The sequence below is a fragment of the Pristis pectinata genome, chromosome 3 (genome assembly GCF_009764475.1).
Source record: "Pristis pectinata isolate sPriPec2 chromosome 3, sPriPec2.1.pri, whole genome shotgun sequence".
In the NCBI taxonomy this organism is placed as follows: Eukaryota; Metazoa; Chordata; class Chondrichthyes; order Rhinopristiformes; family Pristidae; genus Pristis; species Pristis pectinata.
This window is the reverse complement of record NC_067407.1, coordinates 36451217-36477871: the sequence shown is the minus strand read 5'-3', so window position 1 is coordinate 36477871 and position 26655 is coordinate 36451217. Positions and strand designations below refer to the sequence as shown.

Sequence of the window (26655 nt, the reverse complement as noted above, 5' to 3'; positions counted from 1 at the left end):
GCCAAGAGGAGCTCAGATTGAGACTGAAATAGCTGAAGGTACAGGAATAACTCCGTCTAAAGGCCAAGGCAGGATACCAGCAGGGAGGAAATGGACAAGTAGGTGCAATAGACAGAGGTACATTAAAGTAAGGTGCTGGAAGGAAGGGGTGACACAGTAGAGAGAAGTGACAAAGAATGATCGTGGCTACTTGGTCACTGTGACAGCATGGGTGGATAGATGTTGTAAATTTCAGCCAGATGAGGAAGCAGTTTCCACAAGAGACAAGGCAGGGTGTCAACAGTCATGAAAAAAGCTTCATCCAAAGTCACAACAACATTGCAAAATCTACAATACGATCAGAAATCCTAAGGGCCTTGTTTTTGAGTAAATAGAAAGGTAGAAGAAAATGTGGATGTGTGAAAATTAATGAAGGATTAAAAGAAAATTCCAAAACAATTGAAAATATATTTACTATTCAGTCCTTTCTTCAACAGAATCCATTTCTTACTCTACAGTGGCCATTCACAAAAAAAACTTTTCAGAACAACTAAATGGTACATCAAACAGGTTTGCATTGTGATAAGAGTGAACCTTCCATGGGTGCCGGTTATGTTTCCAGTCATTGTTTTCCCCCAGTCCTCCAACTTGTTTTATTATAATTTCTCAGCTGAAACTGCCTTAATCACAATGGCAGTTATACCTCACCTGTTGCCTGGAATTTGGGGTTACTGTGTGCACGTATCTGGAAGTGACTTGGAGACTTGGGATGTAATGGGGAGAAAAGAATAGCACAAATCTTTTGTCATAGTTTCTTTGGACTGTCTTTATTATAATTGTTAATCTTGGATGCATTTCATATTATTGCTATGGAATATATAGACATACAATATTATTGTTGTGGAGCATCTGCATTCTAACTGGTACTGTTATTATCAATGTCCAGTAAGAACATGGCGTAAAAGGCAAATCTGTCTGCTAACTCTGAGAAGCTATAGGTTAGATGCTCTGAAGAAGCCAGGAGACATGTGGTTGGAAGACAGCTGGGGTAAAATATCTAAATAAATAAGAGTGGTGTTTAAATGCTGCTATGGCAGGTGCATTAAATGTTCCAAAAGAGCTAGCACTATTTGCGGGACCTCATTGCCACCATGAAACAACAAAAGGAGTAAAATAAGGTAGGATGAAAATTAACACAAATTTATAAAGTGGAAATGACGTACATTCCATAATACATGAGCTAAATAAAACTTGTTGTGTGTTTCCACCTCATACTCCCACTACTCAATAACTGGCCAGAGGCACTCTTGAAAAATATTCCCACTACATTGGATTTAATTGTTCAGGTTCACAATTTTAGACTCTAATCCTAATTAAATCCAACCACACAAATCCAGTACATTTGGGTCTAAAACTAGAACTGATAACCAGTAAAATAATTGTTAATGAAGTACTACTTTGTAAGCTTACCATTCCCATATTTCCTTAAGACCCAGGAGGTCTTTCATCCCATCAGGTCTATGCCAGTTCACAGAGCAATCCCATCTGCCCATTTTCCCTGTAACTTATTCTCCCTACTTGCCCATCAATTCTCTCCAGACTCTACTACTTACCTACGCACTAGGGGCAATTTACAGCCTACCAGCAGCATGTCTTTGTGAAGCAAGAGGAAACTGGAGCACCTGGGGAAAACCCATGCAGTCACAGGGAGAACATGCAAACTCCACACAGAGTTTAGGATCATATCTGGGGCGCTGGAGCTGCAAGGCAGCAGCTCTACTAGCTGTGCCATGATGCCACCCGAACAATAGCAAGTACTTTCTTGGCACATCAGAAATAGTTTTTAATGAAAATACTGAAACAAAATACATTAGTGAGTTGTCAATAAAATCTAAAGTAGACTGATTAGGTATGAACTGGAAAACAACCAACATTTTGGTGATGTTACAGTGTGAAATAAGCACTTTCACATTGCCGAAATCTTTGTGTGCACAGGGTCTGCTCCATGCTGGAAACATATTACTTAAGCAGCAACTTGTGTTTGCTTGAGTGTACAGGGCCTGTATGATGTGTATGAAAATGGAAGAGACTGATAATTCGTAAAAAAAAAAGTATTTTATGTACAAAAAGTTCTTCAAATTCATTGCAATTAAAAATGCAAACATCTAATAGAAAACCTATTTTATAATAACATTGTACTGTTTCCTACTGAGTGGAGGAATTATTATCCTTGCACTTTGGATGGGAGTGAGAAATTCTCATGGATCACAAAGTTAAAGAAAAGCAGAAGCTGTTTCCCCATTAACAGAGAAATCCTCCCATGTACCAGTACGGGATAAGAGATAATATATTATAAAAGTAATTCAATCCTATAGTTAAAAAAACATTGCAAGTTTCAAGTACCTGTTAGCAGTTTCTACCTGTATTTGATAAGAACAGCAGCTCTAAATATCATTATCAAACGTACAAGATCCTGGTGATATTAATTGTCTTGTGTTTTTCTGCTTCAGGCTGAATTGCCCTGTTCATTGCCCTCCCCTTCACCTCAATAACTTACTCTTACTCAATGGATTATTTTACCATTTCATTCACATACTTTGCTTAAACAAATCACACATTTCTCACAGTTATCATTTAGTCACCTCATAAAAAGGATTCACCAACCAGAAATCTGTTGCTGCTGATGTATATTTTTGAGCAACAGGGACTCCAAGGAACATAATTACGAATTGATATTCCAACTGGGACTGTTACAAACTGTATTTTCCCAAGTAACAGATTTCCCAACTTCTTTGGTTGCAATCCAGAACAAAATGGACCCATACCTGATTAAAGAAACAATCAAAGAACAACCAGAAGAGCCCCAGAAATTCAGGAATACACAAAATATTTCTTTTGAGACCACCACACCTCAGATTAATTTCCATTTCCCACTGTCCAGTTAAAATAGAAACACAAATTGCTAACTTGCATTGCATGGTATCAAATGCAATTAAATACACTTATTTCTGAGAGTTTACTGTGCTTTGGAGTGCCTGTACTGTAATTACGGCAGGTATTCTCTTCATTACGATTGGGCCACTCTCATGCTGCTGAGGTAGCTGCTCAGTTCCAGAAACAGTGCAGATTGGTTCTTCCCATTTCTTCAAACGCTTCATCATTTCCTCCATACTAAGCTTGAAAACCAACCGTGGGTCTATACTCGGCAGTGAAGTGCAACCACAGTTTTCTCGTAGTTTGATAGCCTGCAACAATGGAAAAAGCAGTATTTAGTTATAATGTTCCTAAAAGACACAGTATCCATTAGAAGTTTGATGTAGAGGTGTTGAATGGGTGATCTAGGGCAATCATTAACTTGACTACAAGACATTCCATTCAGCTTATGTTATAACTTCTACACTCATTAAACATCTCCCTTTCCTTTCAGAGTTAGACAACATATTGTGTTTCATTAAGCACCAAAACAGGTATCAAGCAAAACCAGCACTGCATTTAGCTTTACTGCCCAATTAGGGAGCCCCAAAAGATTGCCCACCAAGTCCAAGCACTCCATCAAGCACCCATTCTACAAATCCCGCTCTAATCACATTTTATCCTCTCCACATTCCCATTTACTTTCACCCAGTTTTGCCACTTTAGTCTGCTTTTTGATTTGGGAAGCTGTAAGGAAATCAAAAATAGAAGTGCTGCTCGGGGGGCTTTAAACTAGAGTTGCAGGGGGATGGGAACCAGAGTGGCAGGGCAGTAAGTGGAGTGGCTGTGGGGAAAGTAGATGTAAGCCTACATGCAGAGACAGAAATCGACTGGTTGATGAGCCTGGTGGGACTAATGTTTTGAGCTGCATCTATTTCAGTGTAGGTAAGGCAGATGAACTTAGAGCATGGGTCAGCACACGGAATTATGATGTTGTAGCCACTAATGAGACTTGGTTGCTGAGGGACAGGACTGGCAGCTCAATGTTCTGGGGTTCTGATGTTTTAGACATGATAGAGAGGGAGGTATTAAAGGGGGAGGGGTGGCATTACTCATCAGGGAAAATGTCACGGCAGTGCTCAGAGAGGACATACTGGAGGGCTCATCTACATAGGCAATATGGGTGGAATGAGGAATAAGAAAGTGATGACCACATTAATGGGACTATATTATAGACCTCCCAATAGTCAGTGGGATTTAGAGGAACAAATTTGGAGAAGAAATTACAGTTGCAAGAAAAATAAGTTTGTGATGGTAGGTGATTTTAACTTTCCACTTATTGACTGGGACTCCCATACTGTAAAGGGATTGGATAGGATAAAGTTTGTCAAATGTGTTCAGGAAAGTTTCCTCAATCAATGTGTAGAGGTCCCAACTAGACAGCGCCATACTGGATCTCCTCTTAGGGAATGAGACAGGGCAGGTGACAGAAGCCTGTGTAGGGAAACACCTTGCAGCTAGTGATCATAATTCCATTAGTTTCAAGATAATCGTGGAGAAGGATAGGACTGGTCCTTGGGTTGAGATTCTAAACTGGAGGAAGGCCAATTTTGATGGCATCAGAAGGGATCTGGCAGGCATGGACTGGGATAGGCTGTTTCCGGGCAAAGAGATGCTTGGTAAGCGGGAGGCTTTCAAAAGTGAAATACTGTGAGTACAGAATCTGTATGTTCCTGTTAGAATAAATGGCAAGGCTAACAGGTTTAGGGAACCTTCGTTATTGAGGGATATTGAAGCCCTGGTAAAGAAAAAGGAGGCGCATATCAGGTATAGGCAGTTAGGATCAAATGAGGCACTTGAGGAATATGAGAAATGCAAGAGAACACTCGCGAGAAATCAGGAGGGCAAAGAGAGGATATGAGGTTGCTCTGGCAGGCAGAGTAAAAGAGAATCCCAAGGGTTTCTATAGCTATATTAAGAGCAAAAAGGTAGCAAGGGACAAAATTTGTCCTCTTGAAGATTAGCGTGGTCATCTATGCATGGAGCCAAAAGAGATGGGGGAGATCTTAAATGAATTTTTTGCATTCGTATTAACTCTGGGGACAGACACAGAGACTATAGAACTGAGGCAAAGGAGTAGTGAAGTCAATGACTGTATCCGGATTACAGAAGAGGATGTGCTGGCTGTCTTGAGGTGAATGACGGTGGATAAATCCCCAGGGCCTGACAAGGTGTCCCCTCGGACCTTGTGGGAGGCTAGTGCAGAAATTGCATGGGCCCTGGCAGAGATATTTAAAACGTCCTTAGCCACATGTGAGGTGCCAGAGGACTAGAGGATGGCTAATGTTGTTCCATTGTTTAAGAAAGGCTCTAAGAATAAGCCAGGAAATTATAGACTGGTGAGCCTGATGTCAGTCATAGATAAATTATTGGAAGGTATTCTAAGGGACAGGATATATAAGTATTTGGCTAGACAGGGTCTGATTAGGGATAATCAACATGGCTTTGTGCGTGGTAAGTCATGTCTAACCAATCTTATAGAGTTCTTCGAGGAGGTTACCAAGAAAGTCGATGAGGGAAAGGTGTTGGACATTGTCTACATGGACTTTAGCAAGGCCTTTGACAAAGTCCCGCATGGGAGGCTGCTCCAGAAGGTTAAGTCGCTTGGCATTCAGGATGAAGTAGCCAATTGGATTCAACATTGGCTAAGTGGAAGAAACCGGACAATGGTAGTAGATGGTTGTCTCTCTGACTAGAGGCCTGTGACTAGTGGTGTGCCGCAGGGATCGGTGCTGGGCCCGTTGTTGTTTATCATCTATATTAATGATTTTGATGATAATGTGTTAAACTGGATCAGCATTTGCGAATGACACCAAGATTGGGGGCATAGTGGACAGCGAGGAAGGCTATCAAAGCTTGCTGCCTGATCTTGACCAGCAAGGAAAATTGGCCAGAAAATGGCAGATGGAATTTAATGCAGACAAGTGTGAGGTGTTGCACTTGGGAGGACAAACCAGATTAAGACTTGTACTGTGAATGGGAGGGCCCAGAGGTGTGCGGTAGAACAAAGGGACCTGGGAATACAGATCCGTAGTTCCTTGAAAGCGGCGTCACAGGTAGATAGGGTCGTAAAGAGATCTTTTGGCACCTTGGCCTTCATAAATCAGGGCATTTGAGTGCAGGAGTTGGGATGTTATGCTTAAATTGTACAAGGCATTGGTGAGGCCGAATTTGGAGTATAGTACGCAGTTCTAGACACCTACCTACAGGAAAGATGCCAATAAGCTTGGAAGAGTGCAGAGAAAATTTACAAGGATGTTGCCAGGACTTGAGGACCAGAGTTATGGGGAAAGGTTGAATAGGTTAGGACTTTATTCCCTGGAGTGCAGGAGAATGAGGGGAGATCTTATAGAGGTATACAAAATTATGAGTGGTATAGACAGGGTGAATGCATGCAGGCTTTTTCCCCTCAGGTTGGGTGAGACTAGAACTAGAGGACATAGGTTTAGGGCGAAAGGTGAAATTTTTAAGGGGAATCTGAGGGGAAACTTCTTCACTCAGAGGGTGGTGCGAGTGTGGAACGAGCTACCAGCGGAAGTGGTAGATGAAGGTTCAATTGTAACATTTAAGAGAGGCTTGGAGGGATATGGTCTGGGTGCAGGTAGCTGGGACTAGGCAGACAATCAGGTCAGCATGGACTAGATGAGCCGAAGGGCCTGTTTCTGTGCTGTAGAAGTGGATGTAGGAGCTGTAGGAGCCACTATGACCCTCTAAGTGGGAAATCATTTCCATTCAAAGACACGCTGCTAGCATTTAATGAAAGCTAATGTTTTGAACCATTTTTTTCATACAATTCTTCATGGACCAACTCACTATATTGTAAAAGTTCACTGTGGATGTTAGTGCAATATGTAGCTGTTCTTCCTTCCCAACATTCAGATGATGCTGTTCAAATACTCTGAGGACATAATAGACCATTACAAGTATTACTTTAAACAATAGCAAAATATACAACACAGATTCAAAGACACCCTCTATCTTCCCCAAGGATTTGTGATTTTGTTGAGTAACACACAAGTGGCTGGCACTATGGTGATGCAGTTGGTGCTGCTGCCTCACAGCTCCAGTGATCCAGGTTCAATCCTGGCAGCTGGTGTTGTTTGTGTGGGGTTTGTTGGTTCTCCCTGTGACCCCATGCATTTTCCCTGGCTTCTCTGGTTTCTTCCCACATCCCAAAGAAGTACATGTTGGAAGATTAACTGGCCACTGTAAATTGCTCTAAATGTGTAGATAAGTGGTAGAAGCTGCAGGGAAATTAATGGGACTGTGGAACGTATAAAATGGGATTAGCGTGAGCTTTGCAGAATGGGTGCTTGATGGTTTGCTTGGACTCCATGGGCAATCCTTTGAGGCTCCTCGATTGAGCAGTAGAGCTAAATGCAGTGCTGGTTTCCTGGAACTAAGCATGACATCCAATTTCTCAACAGTGGCATTTGCTGCTTGTTTCCTTTTGACCCCTCAGACCTGACATGTCAGTAATACCTTCAGCAGCTGTTGCCCCAATCCTCATAGCTTTGATTATTTGTCAAACAGATTGAAGATGATAGAATATCAACCACCTTGATGTTTTAGATGCCTAGTCCACCCCACAGTCATGCATTAGGTTTAGACATCACTGATTAATTCCAAGTTTTCATACGTGGCTTTAACAAAAATAAAATAAAGAACGCAATACAACTTATAGAGCCTGTCAATAGCACTGCATTGAAGCACATTTGAAATATGATTACCGAGCCAGAAAAACACTTAAATCAGGAGGAGAACCTTGAAAGGAACATGAATTTTACCAGTGACGGACATGTTCCTGCCATAACTGTGGCAGGACATCTGTGCATTGAAGGTCATCTGTATCCATAGCTTTTGCAGATACCTACAGCAATATATGGTATAGTATCTGTAGCATAGTGGTGCTTCTGCCTCACAGCTTAAGCGACCCAGGTTCAACCCCAGCCTCCGGTGTTGTCTGTGCAGACTTTGCCACAAAAGAGAGAACAAGCAACAGGGAAACAAGTTTGATGGAATTTCTCAGAACTGGAATAGACTTGATGGGCCAAAAGGCCTCCTACGTTATAAGTAAATATGATATATAAAAAATCTAGTCCGAAGCATAAGGTGGACATTTAGACTATAGTATCAGCACTCTCTTAAAGTAGCCACAAATAGCTGTGTCTTGCCCTCTCCCCCACTTCGCTTTATCTACTTATTCTTCTACTAGATTATTCTACTATACTTAAGCTTCAAATCATTCTATACTCCAATCTTTTGCCATAAGAAGAAATTTGGCATAATCTTTCTTCTTACGGTCTTAGTGAGAGTTTTAACTAGTTAACTGTCATCGACCTCCAAAGCCAATGGAAAGTACTTCCCTGGTCATCCATTCGAAATAATTAGTAAGTTAATTAAGCATAATTTTGGGAGGTTCTGCTTTTGAGGAAAGAAGTTTTAACATAATGTAATATTCCACCCCCCTTCCCCCAGCCATCCTCTAACATCTGCTTCTTCCCATGAAGATCTCAAGCAACAAATGGATTTTTCAGTGAAATCAGACTAACCATTAAATGTGTTGGCTATGAACCAACTAAACAAATGCAAATTAGATATGCACTTGGAAAAAAAATCTATTCTATGGGTGCCAATCAATCAACAAGATACCATATTATTATGGAAATCAGGAGAAATAATTGTGTCCTAATTATGCTGACAGTGATTTACGGTGTCTGGAACATGATTAAAGCAATGTGGTTAAATCATACTGTCAGCAGACTTCGAACTTCCAAGAGTCTTTCTCTTGCTCAGTTCAGCAGAGAAAGGGAAATGTCAAAACTGAAATGTTGCTGTTGTCAAATGTTATTTTTCATACATTGATAATGATGCTGCTCAAGACAGCAGGATGCTACAACTGGGTTTTAAAACTCACCAAAGTACATGGTGCCGTTTCAGTTACGCCGCACTCCCACATTATTCTACTGATCAAGAGCTACCAGAACACCTCTCCCAGCCTCATCACTTTCCTGACAGAGTTGTACATTCACTGATCCCAAAAATTCTCAATATAAGATAACAAATTTTAACAACTCTAATGCTATTTTCCTAAAATATCTGTCAGAGAGGAATGGAACCCTATTATTTTAAATACCTCTATCAAAAGGGAGTGAGATGTATGACCTCTATTTATGTGGATTGCTTAACAAGTTTCACAGACAAACCAATATCAGTCTCAGCTGTTTTTTTATGGGTGGGGGAGGGCAGTCAATCATGCATTGTTGGAGCATTGCTTTAGTGTAGTGGTACAAAAAAACTGAATCGAGAAACCTGGCACTCTCGTGTGGCATTACATGGTAAAAGCTAATAATGCAGAATTCATTTCTCACATAACACTTGCCAAAAGAAAAACTTAATATTTTCAACCTGGACAGAAGGAGACTTGTGTAAGTATATTGATTGTTTTAGGAGTACAGTATGCTTTTGAATTAGTATTAAGTACAGGATGAAAATAGAAATTGTCAAAACTTTTAAGACTAATTTCACACATTTTTTATTTGTATAGTGATCAATATCCAAATTAGAAGTATAGAAGACTACAGACTTGCAAATATTTGACAAACATATTACAGGGAATTAAATGGTAGGTTATCTCTGGATAGAGAAATTAAAATAATCCAAAGGCCTCCTAAATCCCCTACCATTTTCAGTTCAATATACATAGCCCAAGTTGCTTAAAATTGGTGGAAGAACTGCACAAGGGTTCAGGAGTTTTCATAGAAACAAATTAATGATTACAATTTTACCAAAATCTGTTGTTTATGTTAAAGCTTTTTTTTATTTTAAATGAATTGATAGGTAGCTTACAACCTAATTTTCTCATTGTGGTATTTATTAATAGTTGCAGAGACAAGATGGACATTGAGATATTCCATATTTTTTATAGAGTTTACTGGTTAAAGGAAAAAAAGAGGCATCAGCAATTTACCTTGCATCTCCTTATCCCAGATTACATAAAGTCAGATTTTGGTTTGCAGAAAGTAAAAGCTTGCCTGTGAAAAAGGAATTTTTTTTGTTGGGCATGAGAACCAATTTCAACCTTAACCTTTATTTGTCAATGACTTAAATGGTTCACTTTGCATTTCTCATTCTATAGGAAAATGTCTAACAGAAGATGAAGGTGTTATTAATAGTCCATATATGTATATATATATTACTCCTGGAAATATTAGAAAAACTGAATACTTTAACAATAAAAATATTTTTGCAGGAACTGCAAGGCTCAGTATTAAAACTTGGAGAATAAACATTGAAGCATCTGGTGCCTTTTTAATTATTCAGCAATGTGTTAAAAGACACATTGCAATAAAAATTAAGTCAAGGTAAGTTTAAATTAAGTGAACTTAAAAGTTGGATGTACTCAAAGGTCCTTAACCTTACTACTCTTGGGTTTCTTGTGCTTCCATTGTTAGTGGCTTTTTAATATTGCAACTACAAGTTTGTCCTCCAGCCTTTATGATTCTACAAAGTAACAGCAGGCCATACTAATGAGTGCAAATATTCTAACTCTCAATGATTTAACTAGCTCCTACTCCTGCCTTTTCCCTGTAACCCTCTTTTATCTATTATTTTATTTTATAAAATCTATTTGCCACATTTTGATTGGAAATCCCGTGCCTTAAATCCCTCCATGATGAAACTTCCAACCATATAAAACCTATCACAAAGTGGGGTTCTTCAGTATAGGTAGAAATGTCAGCCAAGTGACACATAACAAAGACATATAAACAGTATTAAGGTAATAAGCAGCTAAAAATTGAGAATACTGGAAACAATCAGCATGGTTGAACTTTTTATGTTCTGATGAAAGGTCATCAACCTGAAAAAGTAGCTCTCTATATATTCACATGCGACCTGATCTGCTGAATATTTCCAGCAGTTCTTGTTTTTATTTCCAGAATTTTCTTTTTTTTGGCTTTTTAATGACTGGATAATCTGTTTTTGCTTGAGACAAAATGTTGGCAAAGCCACCAGAGTAATTTCCCTCACGTTATATACAATGCCTCTGAAAATAAATGTGATACGGCCAAACTGCACATCTCTGAAATACATGAAGAACTCCTCAAGTATAGAAGCCAAACACCACACTCAGCCAGGGTGGGAGATGGTTGATTTCCAGTGAGCTAAAAAGTGGCACACATTTGGCACTTGTGGCTCACCCATAAAAGCAGCTTTGGCTCAGGTTGTGGTTGGCACGCACAGATGTGCACAGGGTGGTGCCATCAATTTTCTGTCTGTTTTGGCCACAAGTCAAATTTCTCTCCCAATTTCTGCAATAAAGCACATTACTTCACTTATTAGAAATGTAGCTTTTAGAATTGATGGGTTTATGTGCCACTACTTTTATATTCATGTACTAAAGTAAGAGTACTCACTTATCTACATGTGGAAGCAGAATAAACACATTACACATTCTCTATGAAATAGAAATGTGCCACTTCGGTGAGCTATTTTTAGCCATGCTCCACTTTATCCCATTTTTAACACCTTTAACAAGAGTTGAGAGTAATACATTTAAATTTACCTCAGGATACCTTAATTATCACAATCAACACCACATTCTCCATATCTTAAGCTATGTTTTACAAAACTTTGGTCTTCCTTGTAATGGTTAGTGACTGTTCCCATGAGCAATTGCCATGTTTTGTGTCAAGTATTAGGACTGCATTAACAGTATCAAATCACATCATTATTTATGTTGTAAAAGTATAAACCCCCTTTTAACTTGAAATGAACATTGTCTAAATTTGCCCTCAGTTGCACTTTTCTAATCTCTTGTTAGGTAGTTTAATGCCACTGCTAGTGAGCTGAGCTCAGATACAAATCATTAAGCTATTCTATTTTACAGACAATAAAATGGAACTACTCCTATAATCAAAATCTTACTATCATTCAACTAATTCGTATTAAGTCATGAATGAACAATATACCATAATGTTTCTTTAGCATTCACTTTTTTCCCCTTGATAATCTGGTCAATAGTCTATTCCAAGCCTGACTTTCACCTTGAAGGACCAGCTAGTCCTTTTTGGCAGAACTCATCATCTAATTGACCATAAATAAGCATTTTTATCTCTTTGTGTCATAGTTTCACAGAATGGGAACAGGGGTTCTCAGTAGGACTGTTTTCCTGTTAAATAAATCATTCACAGACCTGTCAATAGATTTCTGGCTTCTCTCCCTGCCCCCCACAAAATACTCGTGTGAGCAATGACACAGCAGACATTACCTGCTGGGCTCAAAGGAATAAGGTCATCGCAAATGATAATACATGTAGGTGTTTAAAAAGGTATGAAACAAGGTAACAAATTATGTACAATGCTCAGCAGTTGTAGAACACATTAGGAGAACCAAACTCATTAATGTCAAAGCATCTTCTGATAACAACTGCAGAAGAGGCTGTAACAGAGATTTTAAAACCCAGTTTATTTTGAAAGTGTAGCTCAACCAATTCCCTTCTATTTTATTACAGTGGAATGTAACACATCACTGAACAAGGGGAGGTCACGTGATAGTCTTGCAGCTCATTCATAATGCTCAGGCATTCAGTATGTTTGATGTTCTCAATCGTTCTAAAGTCCACTAGAAGCTTTCAAAGCTTGCCAGGAGATGTGGCATTCCTGAGCCAGGCTAGTTCCAACCCACTCCACAAATCAAGTTGCCGTGCATTGAATGGCAGAATATGTCTGCACTATCAGGCACTCTTACACAACACCAGTTTCAAACTGGGACAATGATACGTTGCTGCCACTGTCACTTCATTCAGCACTTAGCTGAGATAGCTGTGCTGCTAAGTGGTTTTCCTGGTCCTGAGCTGCATCAGGTCATCACAAAGTACTCTGCCTTGAGAGCTGAGCACAGCGTGCACATTTTTCACTCTACATTGGACAAGAGCTAGTCCACTGGTATGAAGGCTGAATTTACTCTCTACTCTTCCCCTAGGTTTTGTTGCAATTTAGCAGCTGCATCTCCCCCTTTCCAACTTGGACCACCCTGGAGCTGTAACCACCCATTATTATTCTGTGGGCCGCTAGCCTTCATTCTCCATCACTTAGACCTGAATTGTCCTTCAACCAAACTCACCAGTGACCTCTTTAGTTTCTTCTTTCTTGGACCACGGGCTAGAAACTTCTGTGGTCGCGTGAGCTGGCAAAAAAAGGCTGCCCATGTGCTGAAGTGTCCAGGTATACACAGCCTTAACCGAGCTGCATGACCCCCATCCCCCACACAAATACTTTAAATGGGCCAGCCACACACATTGGCTACAAAATCATGCTGGAAGCTGGGTCTGTTGCAGAGATGACTCATCTCCTGACTTCCCAAAGTCTGCAAAGTACATTCAGGAATACAATGAGGCTGCATTTTTCAGAATAAGTAGAATTCTGCTATCTACAACAAAGCAATTTATATCATTGGTACCTTATTTACCACCTTAAACGTTCATTACCTATACAAGTGAACATGTGTCTGCAGTGTGTACCATATATTAAAAAATGCACTTCAGCAATCTTCCCAATCATCTTTGCTTGCATCTCCGAAGGAGAACGTGGAGAGAATAAAAAAAAATGGGATTAATGTAGGAATAGTGTAAACGAGTGGTTGATGGTCAGCATGGTCGCGGTGGGTCAAAGGGTTTGTCCTGTGCTGTATTGCTCTACAACGAACATTTCCTACTGAACAGGATAGACCCACTGTCCACTGAATATTTCACCTCCATGTGCAGGTGAAATATTCCATCCAGAACTTTTCCATGAGTACTTCTCTGATTGTCCCCGAGCTTTTCATCTACATTGCGGAGGGTCTCTTAACTGGCTATGAAAAATAACTTCCCTTTACCTTGGTTTTCACAAATCCTTTACCTTTGTCCCACTGCAAAACTGACATGACTGCTTTACAAGCTCACATCACTTCAAGTCCTCCCATCACTGACTTATATCACAGGATTCCCAAAGAGCACCATCCCATCCATGAGACAGCTCAGTGAAACACATTAGGGTATAAAATATTCAGCAACCATAGCCAGCTCCTAGAGAGTTTTAAATTACTCAAGTCACCTGATTTTTAAAGTCGGAGCTGTTTTGAGAAATTCAACCCGCAACATTAAATGGCAAATACTATGTAACCTGTTCCACCTATACGATGTTTTTGAAATGGCTAATCATTTCCCTGTAACTAATGAACAGAACTTTCCTAGTTTTATGTTTTACCTATACATTTCAGGTAGCTCTTAAAACAGTTTACAATCTGACTGTGAACATTTCCAGAAGTACTTTCTCACCATATGATGCTGCCAAACTAAAAAAAAATCTATGTAGAACAATCAGAATCAGCTACCTCATTAATACTTGGAAATAGCAGGCCCCAGGTTCCACACTGCTTGGCCAATTGATGAGCTAGCTTTTCTACCCATATACTCAAGCTTAGTTTCACTTTCATGCTGGCTTTTGCTAACTCTTGTTTTCCCTCATTGAGCCTGTGCCATTATCTTTAATACCCATTTGTGTGGCAATATTTCCAAATTAAATTTCCCTTTTTTCTCTAATTGAGCCAATGACCTGTCAATTGAAATCTTCCACTTTTCAGCTGAATTAGCTCAGTTTGTGTTGCAAATCACACCACCAGGGCTTCAGACTCTTTTGATGCTTTCAACAGTTTTAGATGGTATTGCAACTGTTCTATGAACTCACAAAATTTTAACTATTTTAAGTCATTTTTATCACCAGCACGAATCAGTATCCTAGGCAGCTGGCACATATTGTTACACCTTTTATGTTATCTTCAGAAGCTCCCTCAAATACGACCCTAGGCAGCAGAAATCCGAAATCAATTGGCTCAAATTTTTGAACTACATGGGGTCCAGTGTGTGAGTGCCTATGACAAAGCTGAAGCAATCACAACTCTATTCAGCCAGTGGGTGATCCATCTCAGCTTCCTCCTGAAATCTCCACCATCACAGAAACAAGTCTTCAGCCAATTTAATTCACTCTGTGTTATATCAGGAAGTGGCTGACAACATTGACAACACAGTAAAAGCTTTGAGACTAGACAACAGCTGTAGTACTGAAGCTCTGCACTCCAGAATTATCTGTGCCCCTAGCCAAGCTGTTCCAGTACAGTTATAATACTGGCATCTGCCTAGCCGTAAAAAGCAGGAAAAATCCAATCCAGATAATTTAGGCCCAATTGGTTTACTCTCAATCATCAATGATGGCAAGTGTCTGCAACATGTATCATGTGGCACCTGCTCACCAATAATCTGCTCACCAATCCGCATACGAATTTTGCCAGGACCACTCAGCTCCATACCTCATCACCACCCTGGTGCAAACATAACCGAAGAGCTAAATTCCTGACGTGAGATGGAAGTGACTGCCCTTAACATCAAAGCAGCATTTGACAGGTCTGTCTGGAAACATAAAAATCAAGGCGAAACACTCCAATTGTTGCAGTCATATTTCACACAAAGGAACATGGCTGTGATTGTTAAAGGTTAATAATCTGAGTCCCAGGACATTACTGTAAGATTTCCTCAAGTCAGTGTCTTTGGCCCAACCAGTTCAGCTGATTCCTCAATGGCCCTCTTTCCAGAAGTGAGGAGGTTCACTGATGATGATACAATCAATTCCATTCATATCTCCTCAGAAAATGAAGGCAGCCCTATCTGCATGCAGCAAGACTGGTTCAGGTATGGACTGATTCATATCACAGAAGGTCTAGACAATAACGATTTAATCTGAACTGTCATTCACTTGCCAGTCATGGCAAGTTGGTACCTCATTTCTGCATGTCTCAGCTCCTCATCAGGTACTGCAGACTCTACTATTCTTCTCCTCAAAAGGCTGCACATTCAGCTTTACAAATTATATAAAACAAAAACATTTTATAAAAGCAAAAATGGAATGTATGAAGTTAAATTGAAGAATGAATGACTATGGTGTGACCTGTTCTAATTATCCCTAACTCTCAATCTGGAATACTGCTTCATAATTGAGCCTAAATTTGTAGGTAGAGGTAACGTCACACGTCGCTGGGCTACCAGCTACCAACATGCATTTAAATTGGGTTTGATCTGACCCAGTATCACAACCTCCTAGAGGTGATTTGTGGGGAAAGTGGGCAACACGAGCAGCAACAAGTACCTCTGACAAACCAGACAGAAGAATCCTCACCAAGGCACAAACAGTTCAATCTAGGTCATATCAATCAGCAAGTGATTAATCAGGAATAATCAAATCAATTATTTTTCGGTCTTTAAGGGAAAGGGATAAAACGGACAGAAAACTGTTTTATTTATTGCTCTTTAAAGAAATCTTCAAAATTATTTGTATTTTGAAGGAATGAGACCACACTGGATCAGAACATTTATGTGGCAATAATTATTACTAATCATAACATAGAACAGTACAGCACAGTACAGGCCCTTCGGCCCACGATGTTGTGCCAACATTTTATCCTGCTCTATTATCTATCTAACCCTTCTCTCCCACATAGCCCCCTATTTTTCTATCATTCATGTGTCTATCTAAGAATCTCTTAAATGTCCCCAATGTATCTGCCCCACAACCTCTGCCGGCAGTGCATTCCACGCACTCACCACTCTGTGTGTAAAAAAAAACTTATCTCTGACATCCCCCTTATACCTTCCTCCAATCATCTTAAAATTATGCCCCCTCATGTTAGCCATTTTTGTCCTGGGAAAAAGTCTCCGACTGTCCATTCGACCTATGCCTCTTATCATCTTGTACACCTCTTATCCTCCTCCTCTGCAAAGAGAAAAGCCTTAGCTCCCTCAACCTATCCTCATAAGACATGCTCTCCAATCCAGGCAGCATCCTGGTAAATCTCCTCTGCACCCTCTCTAAAGCTTCCACATCCTTCCTATAATGAGGCAACCAGAACTGAACACAATACTCCAAGCGTGGTTTAACCAGAGTTCTATAGAGCTGCAGTATTACCTTGCGGCTCTTAAACTGAATGCCTTGACTAATAAAGGCCAGCACACCATACAGTTTCTTAACAACCCTATCGACCTGCGCGGCAACGTTGAGGGATCTATGGACGTGGGCCCCAAGATCCGTTTGTTCCTCTACACTGCTAATAAGTAAAGGTTTAAGATTTAGGTGAACCTTAAAAGATCACCTAAACCTTAAAGCAGCAGTCCTAACTTTCTCCATGGATAACCAACTTCCATTCTGAGTCCAGAGGGCTAACGTATAATTTTACAAGACATCTGATTTTCATCCTAGCTCAGTCAGGTAACAAAGTTGAACATTATTCACATCTCCACTTCAAGAGGTTAAGTTTAAGCAAGTACAGAGCAGAGATGGAGATCATTTTGCAAAACTGAAGTTTTTTTCGGTCACTCGTTCAGACCTCACCAAGTTAATCATCAAAGGAAACAATTACACATCATGGATATCATTTAAAGCCATCACAGTGAACCAATTGAACATGTTGGTCTTCAGTTTTCTTGAGTATGCAAGTTCTGATTTACCTTGGGAATCAGGTTATTGAGGTGTTGAACTCGGCGTTCATTTGATGGATGTGTGGAAAACCATTCAGGAATTTGAAATGTTCCAGAAGCAATCTTCATCAATTCCAGTTGCTGCCAATATACACTGCTGGCTCTCACATCCACACAGGCCTAGATTTAGGAGAGAGGTCACACATAAAAGATGGGGGGCTGGGTGCAATACCAGCTGACACAACGTCCCTCTGCACTTCTACATTAAAAATGGGAAAAGATAATTCAGCAGCCTTCTTCGATACAACTGGGCAGTGTTCCATCTGAAATGTTAGACTACCTTTCTCTTTCAGGTATTGACTTTCTGTATTTCTAACATTTGCAGTTTAATCACAGATTGTTTTTTATCTCTACAAATTTAGAATTCTTGTATTCTTGCTCAATAAAAAACGTAAAGTCATAATTTTTTAGTCTTAGGAGACACAAGGAAGACTGTATACTATGTATATTAGTCTTAGCATTGTTCTGCTTCCAAGAGTCAAAATTCTCCAACGGAGAACGGCAATTAGTTTTTAGTATCCATTTAAAGCATATTATGTACCAGTTTTTCCCTAAAAATATGATTACAGAAATAATTGTTTGTATTATCAGTAACTGGTCATAAGTGAAATTTTGTATAATGCAATAAACATTTACACACCACGGTTCAAAATTCTGTGGAAGACAAGTTACCTTAGCAGCAAGTTGCAGTCCAATCTCATCAGCTTCAATCTCTAGTTTTCGGTTGTAGGGTCTATCAAACATGTACTGTAGGTAATAAATATATTATTGTTAAAAAAAGACTGATAATATTCTTGAAGTCTGATCCATATTAATAAAGCAGGTAAAGCAATGCAACATGATAATTTTTCAACTCCCTTAGCTCTTTTTAAGTGCATTATACTTTTAAAAGACATTTTCTGGTACATTAACATTGCAGTTCTGGATGCATCATGGCTTGATATGGCAACTATAAGAAACTGCAGAGAGTTGTGGACACAGCCGAGCACATCACGGAAACCAGCCTCCCCTCCATGGACTCTGTCTATACCTCTCGCTGTCTTGGTGAAGCAGCCAGCATAATCAAAGACCCCACCCACCCGCATCATTCTCTCTTCCCTCCTCTCCCATCAGGTAGAAGATACAGGAGCCTGAGGGCATGTACCACCAGGCTCAAATACAGCTTCTATCCCACTGTGATAAGATTATTGAACGGTTCCCTTATACGATGAGATAGACTCTGACCTCACAATCTACCTTGTTTGACCTTGGACCTTATTGTCTACCTGCACTGCACTTCCCTGTAGCTGTGACACTTTACTTTGTATTCTGTTATTGTTTTTACCCTATATTACCTCAATGTTCTGTGTAATGAATTGATCTGTATGAACGGTAAGACAAGTTTTTCACTATACCTCAGTACAAGTGACAATAATAAACCAATACCATAAGTTACAGTCAATATTTCATAGCAATGAAGTCTAAACTCTCAAACATCCTAGTGCAAAGTAACACTGAACAGCTAATGTTCCAGATTTCTATTTAAAGAAGTGCTTTGTTTTTAACAAGAGTTCGATAAGTAAGATAAAACATTACATCAGGATCTGGAGTAGTGCAAGAACCAGTAATGACACCATTTTCTCTCATTAGGCTTCTATTCAATTAAAACAGGTCCTCCATTTACACCACTGCTGCCACTCTGTTTTGTCATTAAATTTCAGGTAAAAGTAGGAAATGAAACATCACATTGCAAAATTGTACTCCAGGAGGAAATGTTATGCAAAAATCATAAATAATAAGTTATTACTCATGCATTTCCTACATACCATAAAGAGCTGACCCTTAGAGCAAACATACCAATTAAATCATTACACACTATGCAGTAACTCAGGTGATGCAGTTAACTAGGTCCACTCCATCAAGCATTTAAACATTTTTTTGATCATGTAATTGACATTATTTTCCATGGTCTGAATAGAACATCACACTGTGAGAGAGGTCAGAAGAACCTCCACATAGGAGCCGTACTCCTCCCAAGGCATTGATCCCAAAGTGTCAGATGGTGCAATGTTTTCTTTCTACATTTGTCTGGATAGTTCTTTGTCTATTTTATATCAGTGTTTATACCCATGCCTGTAGTTCTTTTCCTCCCAGATGTGGCTCTGGTTCATTTTGCTGCTATTTTTTCTCATTTTGGTGGGGTTTTTTTGGATCATATCAGATGGGAAATAGTGGGCAGTCTAGTAGGAGGGGGTCTGCTTGTTTCATTTTACAGTGAAGCTAAAAAAAATGTCTTATATAGGTGGGTAGCTGCTCTTCTATCTAACCCTAGTCACAGTGCCGTTTGTTATTCACTTCCAAGTGACTGCCGCCATTGGTTCCGGCATGACTGGAGCTTCAGCCAACTCACCGGCATTAAACTCCTCCAATCAGTTCCTGTCTGTCTCAGACCCTGAAACAGTCCCAACCAAAGCCACAAATGACATTCTCTGTCACTTTGATCACATCCCCATCCTTCCTCGCCACCTCTCCTTCATTATTCAGTTTATTTAGCAGGTGAGATTTCTCAAAACTCTCATCGCCCACTGTCTTGTCCCATCCCAGCATCCACGCAGCCCTCAGCATCCTCCTGGAGAGACGTTAGGAAGAACAAAAAGTACATTTTACCCCATTATTAAACTGTTTTAAAAAGAAAATCACGCCCTGCTCTTTAACTATGTTCGATTGAAAACATGCTTCACAGCAGGACTATTCTATTCTGGAAAATATTAAATAGGTTTCAGCATGACTACTGAAATATGAAATAGTTTGTTTTATTAAAATACATAATTATTCCAAACTTTAAGACAACACAACACTCCCAAAATGGCAGTGATGGAATGCATCACCCCAACAACTAACCTACCACACTGATCTCAGATTTGTACTCAGTTAGCTCATACCAATATGAAGAGAGGAAGGGTTGTTAGAACTGACAATAACACAACTGCACTGAGAAGGAGGGGAAAACAGCAAAGGTGATTTCATTCAACTCACTTTCTACATGAGATAAATGAGTAGCTCGGGAACTATCGGAATAAAAGTCAATTCTTGGAGTGAGATAGGAATGTTATAAAAAGGCAAGCTACATTTTGATCAAATTGATTTTCATCAGTTGTATCATTACTGTTCTGTCACAGATTACTTCTTCTCTCTACCAATTTACTGATCTCAGAGCTGTTTTGGAAGCAAATTGCCAGAGTTACTTTAACATCTGTCATGGGCACAATGTTAGGCATTACTTTCAAGACATTACAGCAGGGCACTTAGAAAAATTCAAAGTAATAAGGCAAAGTCAATATGCTTTTGAGAAAGGAGGATCATATTTGATCAATTAAATGGAACCCTTTGGAGAAGTACCATTATGTGGATGAAGGGGAACCAGTGGATTGCTACACATAGATTTCCAGAAGGCATTTGATAAGGTGCTGCAATAAAACTCACATGGGTATGCATAGAAGATTGGCTAGCTGAAAGGAAATAGAAATAGGCACAAATTAATCTTTCTTTAGTTGGTAAGTGTAACAAGTGGTGTGCCGCAGGCATCAGTGCTGGGACCTCCACTTTTTACAATTTATATTAATAACTTGGATGAAGGCACCAGAGGTATGATTGCTAAGTTTGCTGATGACACAAAGGCAGTTAGGAAAGTAAGTTCTGAAAGGACACAATGGGGGTTACAAAGAGATATCGATAGATCAAGTGACTGCGCAACTAGCAAGCAAAAGTAATATGCTGTGGTAATTGTAAAATTGGCTGTTTTGGCAGAAACAAATAAAATAAAAGCAAATTATCTAAATAGAAAACAACTGAGCTCTGAGATGCAGAGGGTTCTTGGTGTCTTGCTGCAAGATTCACAAAAGGCAGGTATACCGCTGCAAAAAGTAATTAGGAAAGCTAACATTACTATTGTTAGAAGCAGACATAAAAGTAGGGGAGTTGGACTTCAGTTACGTAGGGTATGATGAAGCCATATCTGTGTACAATATCAGTTTCCTCACTCAAGTATGTTAGTGTGCTGTAGTAGTTCTGAGAAGGTTTGCTAGACTGATGCCTGGAAAAGGCAGTGTGTCAAATGAGGAAACCTTAGACAGACTAGGCTTATGTCTGCCGGTTTAGAAGAGTGAGAGGGAACTTGATTGAAACATTGAACAGCCTCAGGGGTCTTGACCAGATGGATGTGGAGAGGATGTTTCCTCTTGTGGGAGGGGTCACTGCTTAACATTAAGACAGAAATGAAATGATTTTTGTTTCTCTCAGAATGTCTTGAGCCTTTGGAACTTTCTACCTCAAACAGCAGTGGAATCAGTGTCTTACAACATTTTTAAAGCAGAAGTAATTAGATTCTTTGTAAGCAAGAGGGTGAAAGGTTACTAGAAGTGTAGAGGAATCCAGAATTGAGGATACAGTCAGATCAGCCTTGATCTTATTGAATGATGAAGAAGGCTGAAATGGCTGAGTAGCCTGCTCCATATCCTGATGCTTGGATGTATAAATGTGCAAAAGTTGTGAAAATAGTCTCACCTGGATCAGTTTGCCTTGGATCCACTGTCCCAGAAGAGCAAGGCTGTCCCGAGGAAACACCGCCCAAGTAAGTGTCAAAAATACGAGGGATACAAAATCAAGGAGCTGAATAATACTTGCGTGTTCTGCCTACAACAATATGTGAGTTAGTGCTCATTCATTACAGAAAAACAAATTGTATGCATATAAGCATCTTAATAATCCTCCCACACTTCCGCTTGTGCAATGGAATCTCCTTAGTCACACTCCAATTATCCACTGTCTACTAACACCAATCCATTTCCTTTCTGGCATAAATAAATAAATCCAATAAACCAAAGATTAAACTGCATTTATTTGTAATGTCCTTGTTTTTATTCCAGGGTTTTACTGCATCAAGTAATGTTGTTTCCTAATCCAACACTAAATCCAATACGGCTATAAAATCTCTAGTTCACAGGTGGTATCAAAATCAACTACTACAAGAAGAGTCTCAGGACTTGTCACATCTCAGCTCATTTCCTGAATAACAGGGAAATATATAATAGAAAAGTTTGGTCATTGACTACAGGAAGGGGGATGGTGCATACGGTCCTGTGTACATCAATGGCGCTGGGATTGAGAGGTTTGAGAACTTCAAGTTCCTAGGAGTGAATATCACCAATAGCCTGTCCTGGTCCAACCACATAGACACCATGGCCAAAAAAGCTCACCAGCACCTCTACTTCCCCAGGAGGCTAAAGAAATTTGGCATGTCTCCTTTAATCCTCACCAACTTTTATAGATGCACCATAGAGAGCATCTTATCTGGATGCATCACGGCTTGGTATGACAACTGCTCTACTTAAGATGGCAAGAAACTGCAGAGAGTTGTGGACACAGCTCAGCACATCACAGAAACCAGCCTCCCCTCCATGGACTCTGTCTGCACTTCTTGCTGCCTCGGTAAAGAGACCGGCATAATCAAAGACCCCACCCACCCCGGACATTCTCTCTTCTCCCCCTCCCACTGGGCAGAAGATACAAAAGCCTGAAAGCACGTACCACCAGCCTCAAGGACGGCTTCTATCCCGCTCTTATAAGACTATTGAACAGCCCCCTTGTACAATAAGGTGGACTCTTAGCCTCACAATCTACCTCATAATGACCTTGCACCTTATTGTCTGCCTGCACTGCACTTTCTCTGTAGCTGTAACACTTTATTCTGCATTGTTATTGCTTTTCCCTTGTACTACCTCAATGCATTGAAGTGATGAAAGGATCTTTATGGATGGCATGCAAAACAAAGCTTTTCACTGTACCACAGTACATGTGACAGTACTAAACCAATTTACTAATTAACTCTTGTCTAAGCCTTCATGATTTTAAATACCTGTCAGGTCCCCTCTCAACTTCTTCTGTTCCAAGGAGAACAACCCTTTACCAGTCTATCTACACAACTGAAGTTCTTCATCCATAAAATTACTCTAGTAAATCTGTTCTAAAGCCATTACACATTTTGTAAGGTAAAGGGGATGAAATTGCTACCAATTTGACACAGTATACTAAAATGCATAAGCAGAATGTCCGGGCAGATCCAACGTCTCAACCTGCTCTGGCCCAAAAGAACTTACTTCTTCCTATTTTGATCAATTATTCTCCCCATTCCAGTACCTTAACCATTTACATCTATGACTCCTCTGATGTCCTCTGCCTTTTGACAGTTTACAGTCCCAACCAGCTCACCTTCACAATGGGCATACAATCCCTCAGTGCCTCTAACCCAAACTAGGATGGTATAAAGAACCTTTCACTTCCTCCTTGAGCTGAGCCCCTACCATTCCCCTCCACCACCACTCTCCTTCACCTGACTGAGCTCACTCTTATTGATCAACATTTATTTGGTATTGGTATTGGTTTATTATTGTCACTTGTACTGAGGGACAGTGAAAAACTTGTCTTGCATACTGATCGTACAGGTCAATTCATTACACAGTGCAGTTACATTGAGTCAGTACAGAGTGCATTGATGTAGTACAGCTAAAAACAATAACAGTACAGAGTAAAGTGTCACAGCTACAGAGAAAGTGCAGTGCAATAAGGTGCGAGGTCACAACAAGGTAGATCATGAGGTCATAGTCCATCTCATTGTATAAGGGAACCATTCAATAGTCTTATCACAGTGGGGTAGAAGCTGTCCTTAAGTCTGGTGGTGCGTGCCCTCAGGCTCCTGTATCTTGTACCCAATGGAAGAGGAGAGAAGAGAGAATGTCCCAGAACTTCCCCCAAATCAAAGATGTTGCTGCAGGAAATTGCATGTATCCAAGCTATGCTTGTCTCTTTGCTGGATGCATATAACTGTCTTCTTATCAGCCCTATTCAGACCCCTTCCCTCAAATCTTCTTCCATTACATTGATCATAGTGTTGATGTTGCTTCTTCAATTCACACAGAACTTGAAAATTTCATTATATCTGCTTCCAATTTCTATCCTGCTCTCACTTTGATAATGGCCAACACCTAACTCTTCCTTCTCCTCTACCATAGTTGTCAGACCTCACAACCTCGTCTCCTTTATTTCCTGCTCTAATTCTCTCCTCTCCCAGTTAGAAACGGATAGGGTTTCCTTTGTCCTTGTCTCCCACCCACCAGTGGATCATCGTCCATAATTTCCACCACTTTGAACAGGATTCCAGCACCAGACACATTTTCCTCTCTCCTCCCCTTTCAGCATTCTGGAAGGACTATTCTTTCCTCACCTCCCTGGTTCACTCTTACATCCCCACCAACACTCCCCATTTTCCCATGCAACCACAGCAGACACAACACCTGACCTTCTGCCTCTTTCTTTTCTTCCTCCCATGGACCTGAAGAGTCTGTGTACATGAATTCACTTGGACTTCTTCCAATTTAGTGTATTGCATTCAGTACTCACGATGTGGAGAAACCAAAACAGAGATCGGGTGACCACGAAGCCAAACACCTCCCTTCGTCTGTAGGGGCAACCTTAAGCTTCCAGTTACCTATCACTTGAATCCTTTATCCCATTCCCACCTCTCTATCTTTAGTCTCTTTGGGAAAGCATTTCACTTTCTGTCTGGGCATGATGCAGCCTTCAGAATTTAACAATGAATTCAACAATTTCAGATAAACATCCTTTTGTTCTTCTCTATGGATACAGTTGCATCTTTCCATTTCAATTTGTTGCATTCCTTTTCCTCTTTGACCCCAACTGCCTATTTTTAAAACAATTACCTGGACAACTTTGATCTTCGTCCTATCACAGACATTCCCTCCACCCCTGAAACTTAACGTGCACTTGTTTTCTCACTTTTCTAGCGCCGATAAAGGGTCCTTGGCCCTTTCCCTCTCTTTCTCCCCCCCTCATGAATGCTGCCTGACCTGCTGAGTGCTTCCAACATTTTCTGTTTTTGGTATAAAGGCGTCACACAAGATTGACTTGAGTCCAATCTTGAAGCCTCCAACTCCAACAATGGTCAATTGCTTTCCCAGACGGTTACAGATTTACGTGCTAAATGAAGCCTAGATCATGCTGGATCTCGTACATCTTAGTGATGTGATACCAAGTTGTCGCATTCTAACACCAAAACAGTTCGCTCATATGTCTAAAATGTGAATTATTTTGTGAATGCTTTATTATTTTAACTCCTAAGCCATTCTTTTTCCAAACCACCAAACATAGAGAAGGTACACTCACCCCGTGTGCAAGGAGACAGTGAGCCATCTCATGACCTAGAATACATGCCAGTTGATCGGCGTCTGCCACAGCTTTCAACAACCCAGTTAAAATAAACACCTGCCCGTTCTGTGCCAGGAGAGACAGACATCATTAGAATGGCCCACATCATCAGCCAGTTCTGTTCAGATGCTCAATCAGAAGCAGCAAACACCAAATGCTGACAATTCAACTCAATGTTGAACTAGCCTCTCAGCATTTTAACTGACTCTTTACAAACACATCATACAGAGTTACATTATAACCTATAGAGAGTTTGCTATTTTTGTGCAGTTAGACATAAAATGAACTAATTATCCGTAATGTTTCAAATTATGCAATTCTTTCAAGGGACCTTGTTATTCATCAACAGCTCCCTTGTTCAAAAAGGGAGGTAAACAGAAGCCAGGGAGCTACAGGCCAATTAGTTTAACGTCTATTGTTGGCAAGATACTGCGTCAATAATCAAAGAGGAAATAGCTAATCATTTAAAGAAAGCTGAAAGTAATCAAAACTAGTCCATGGAATTTTATGAAAGGCAAATTAGTTTGGCAAACACACAAAGGAGCTGGAGGAACTCGGTGGGTCAGGCAGCAACTTGGGAGGGAAACAGTCGATGTTTCAGAACTGTTGGCTGTCCATTTCCCTCCATAGATGCTGCCTGACCCGCTGAGTTCCTCCAGCTCCTTTGTGTGTTGCTCCAGATTTTCAGCATCTGCAGTCTCTTGTGTCTCCATTATATGTGACAAATTTGCTTGAATTCTTTGAGAATATGACAGGGAGAGTTAATAGAGGAGAATCTAGAGATGGAATGTATTTCAGTTTCCAAAAGGCATATTTGACAAGGTGCCACATAAGAAGTTGGTGCATAACAAAAGCCCAAGCTCTTGGAAGAGTGTATT

The 26655-nt window shown here is 40.1% G+C and overlaps 1 protein-coding gene across 1 annotated transcript in view; it reads right to left on the bottom strand.

Moving 5' to 3' along the window:
* Positions 1-544: 544 nt before the first annotated feature.
* oma1 (OMA1 zinc metallopeptidase) overlaps positions 545-26655 on the bottom strand; it is a 50246-nt gene continuing 24135 nt past the window's right edge. Inside the window, exons 5-9 of the mRNA XM_052011857.1 lie at positions 25736-25843; positions 22061-22189; positions 18191-18265; positions 17489-17638; positions 545-3224 (exon numbers count right to left, since the gene is read on the bottom strand). Of these exons, the coding sequence (XP_051867817.1) occupies positions 2982-3224; positions 17489-17638; positions 18191-18265; positions 22061-22189; positions 25736-25843 (705 nt within the window). The 3' untranslated portion in view covers positions 545-2981. The remainder of the gene's footprint in view (positions 3225-17488; positions 17639-18190; positions 18266-22060; positions 22190-25735; positions 25844-26655) is intronic.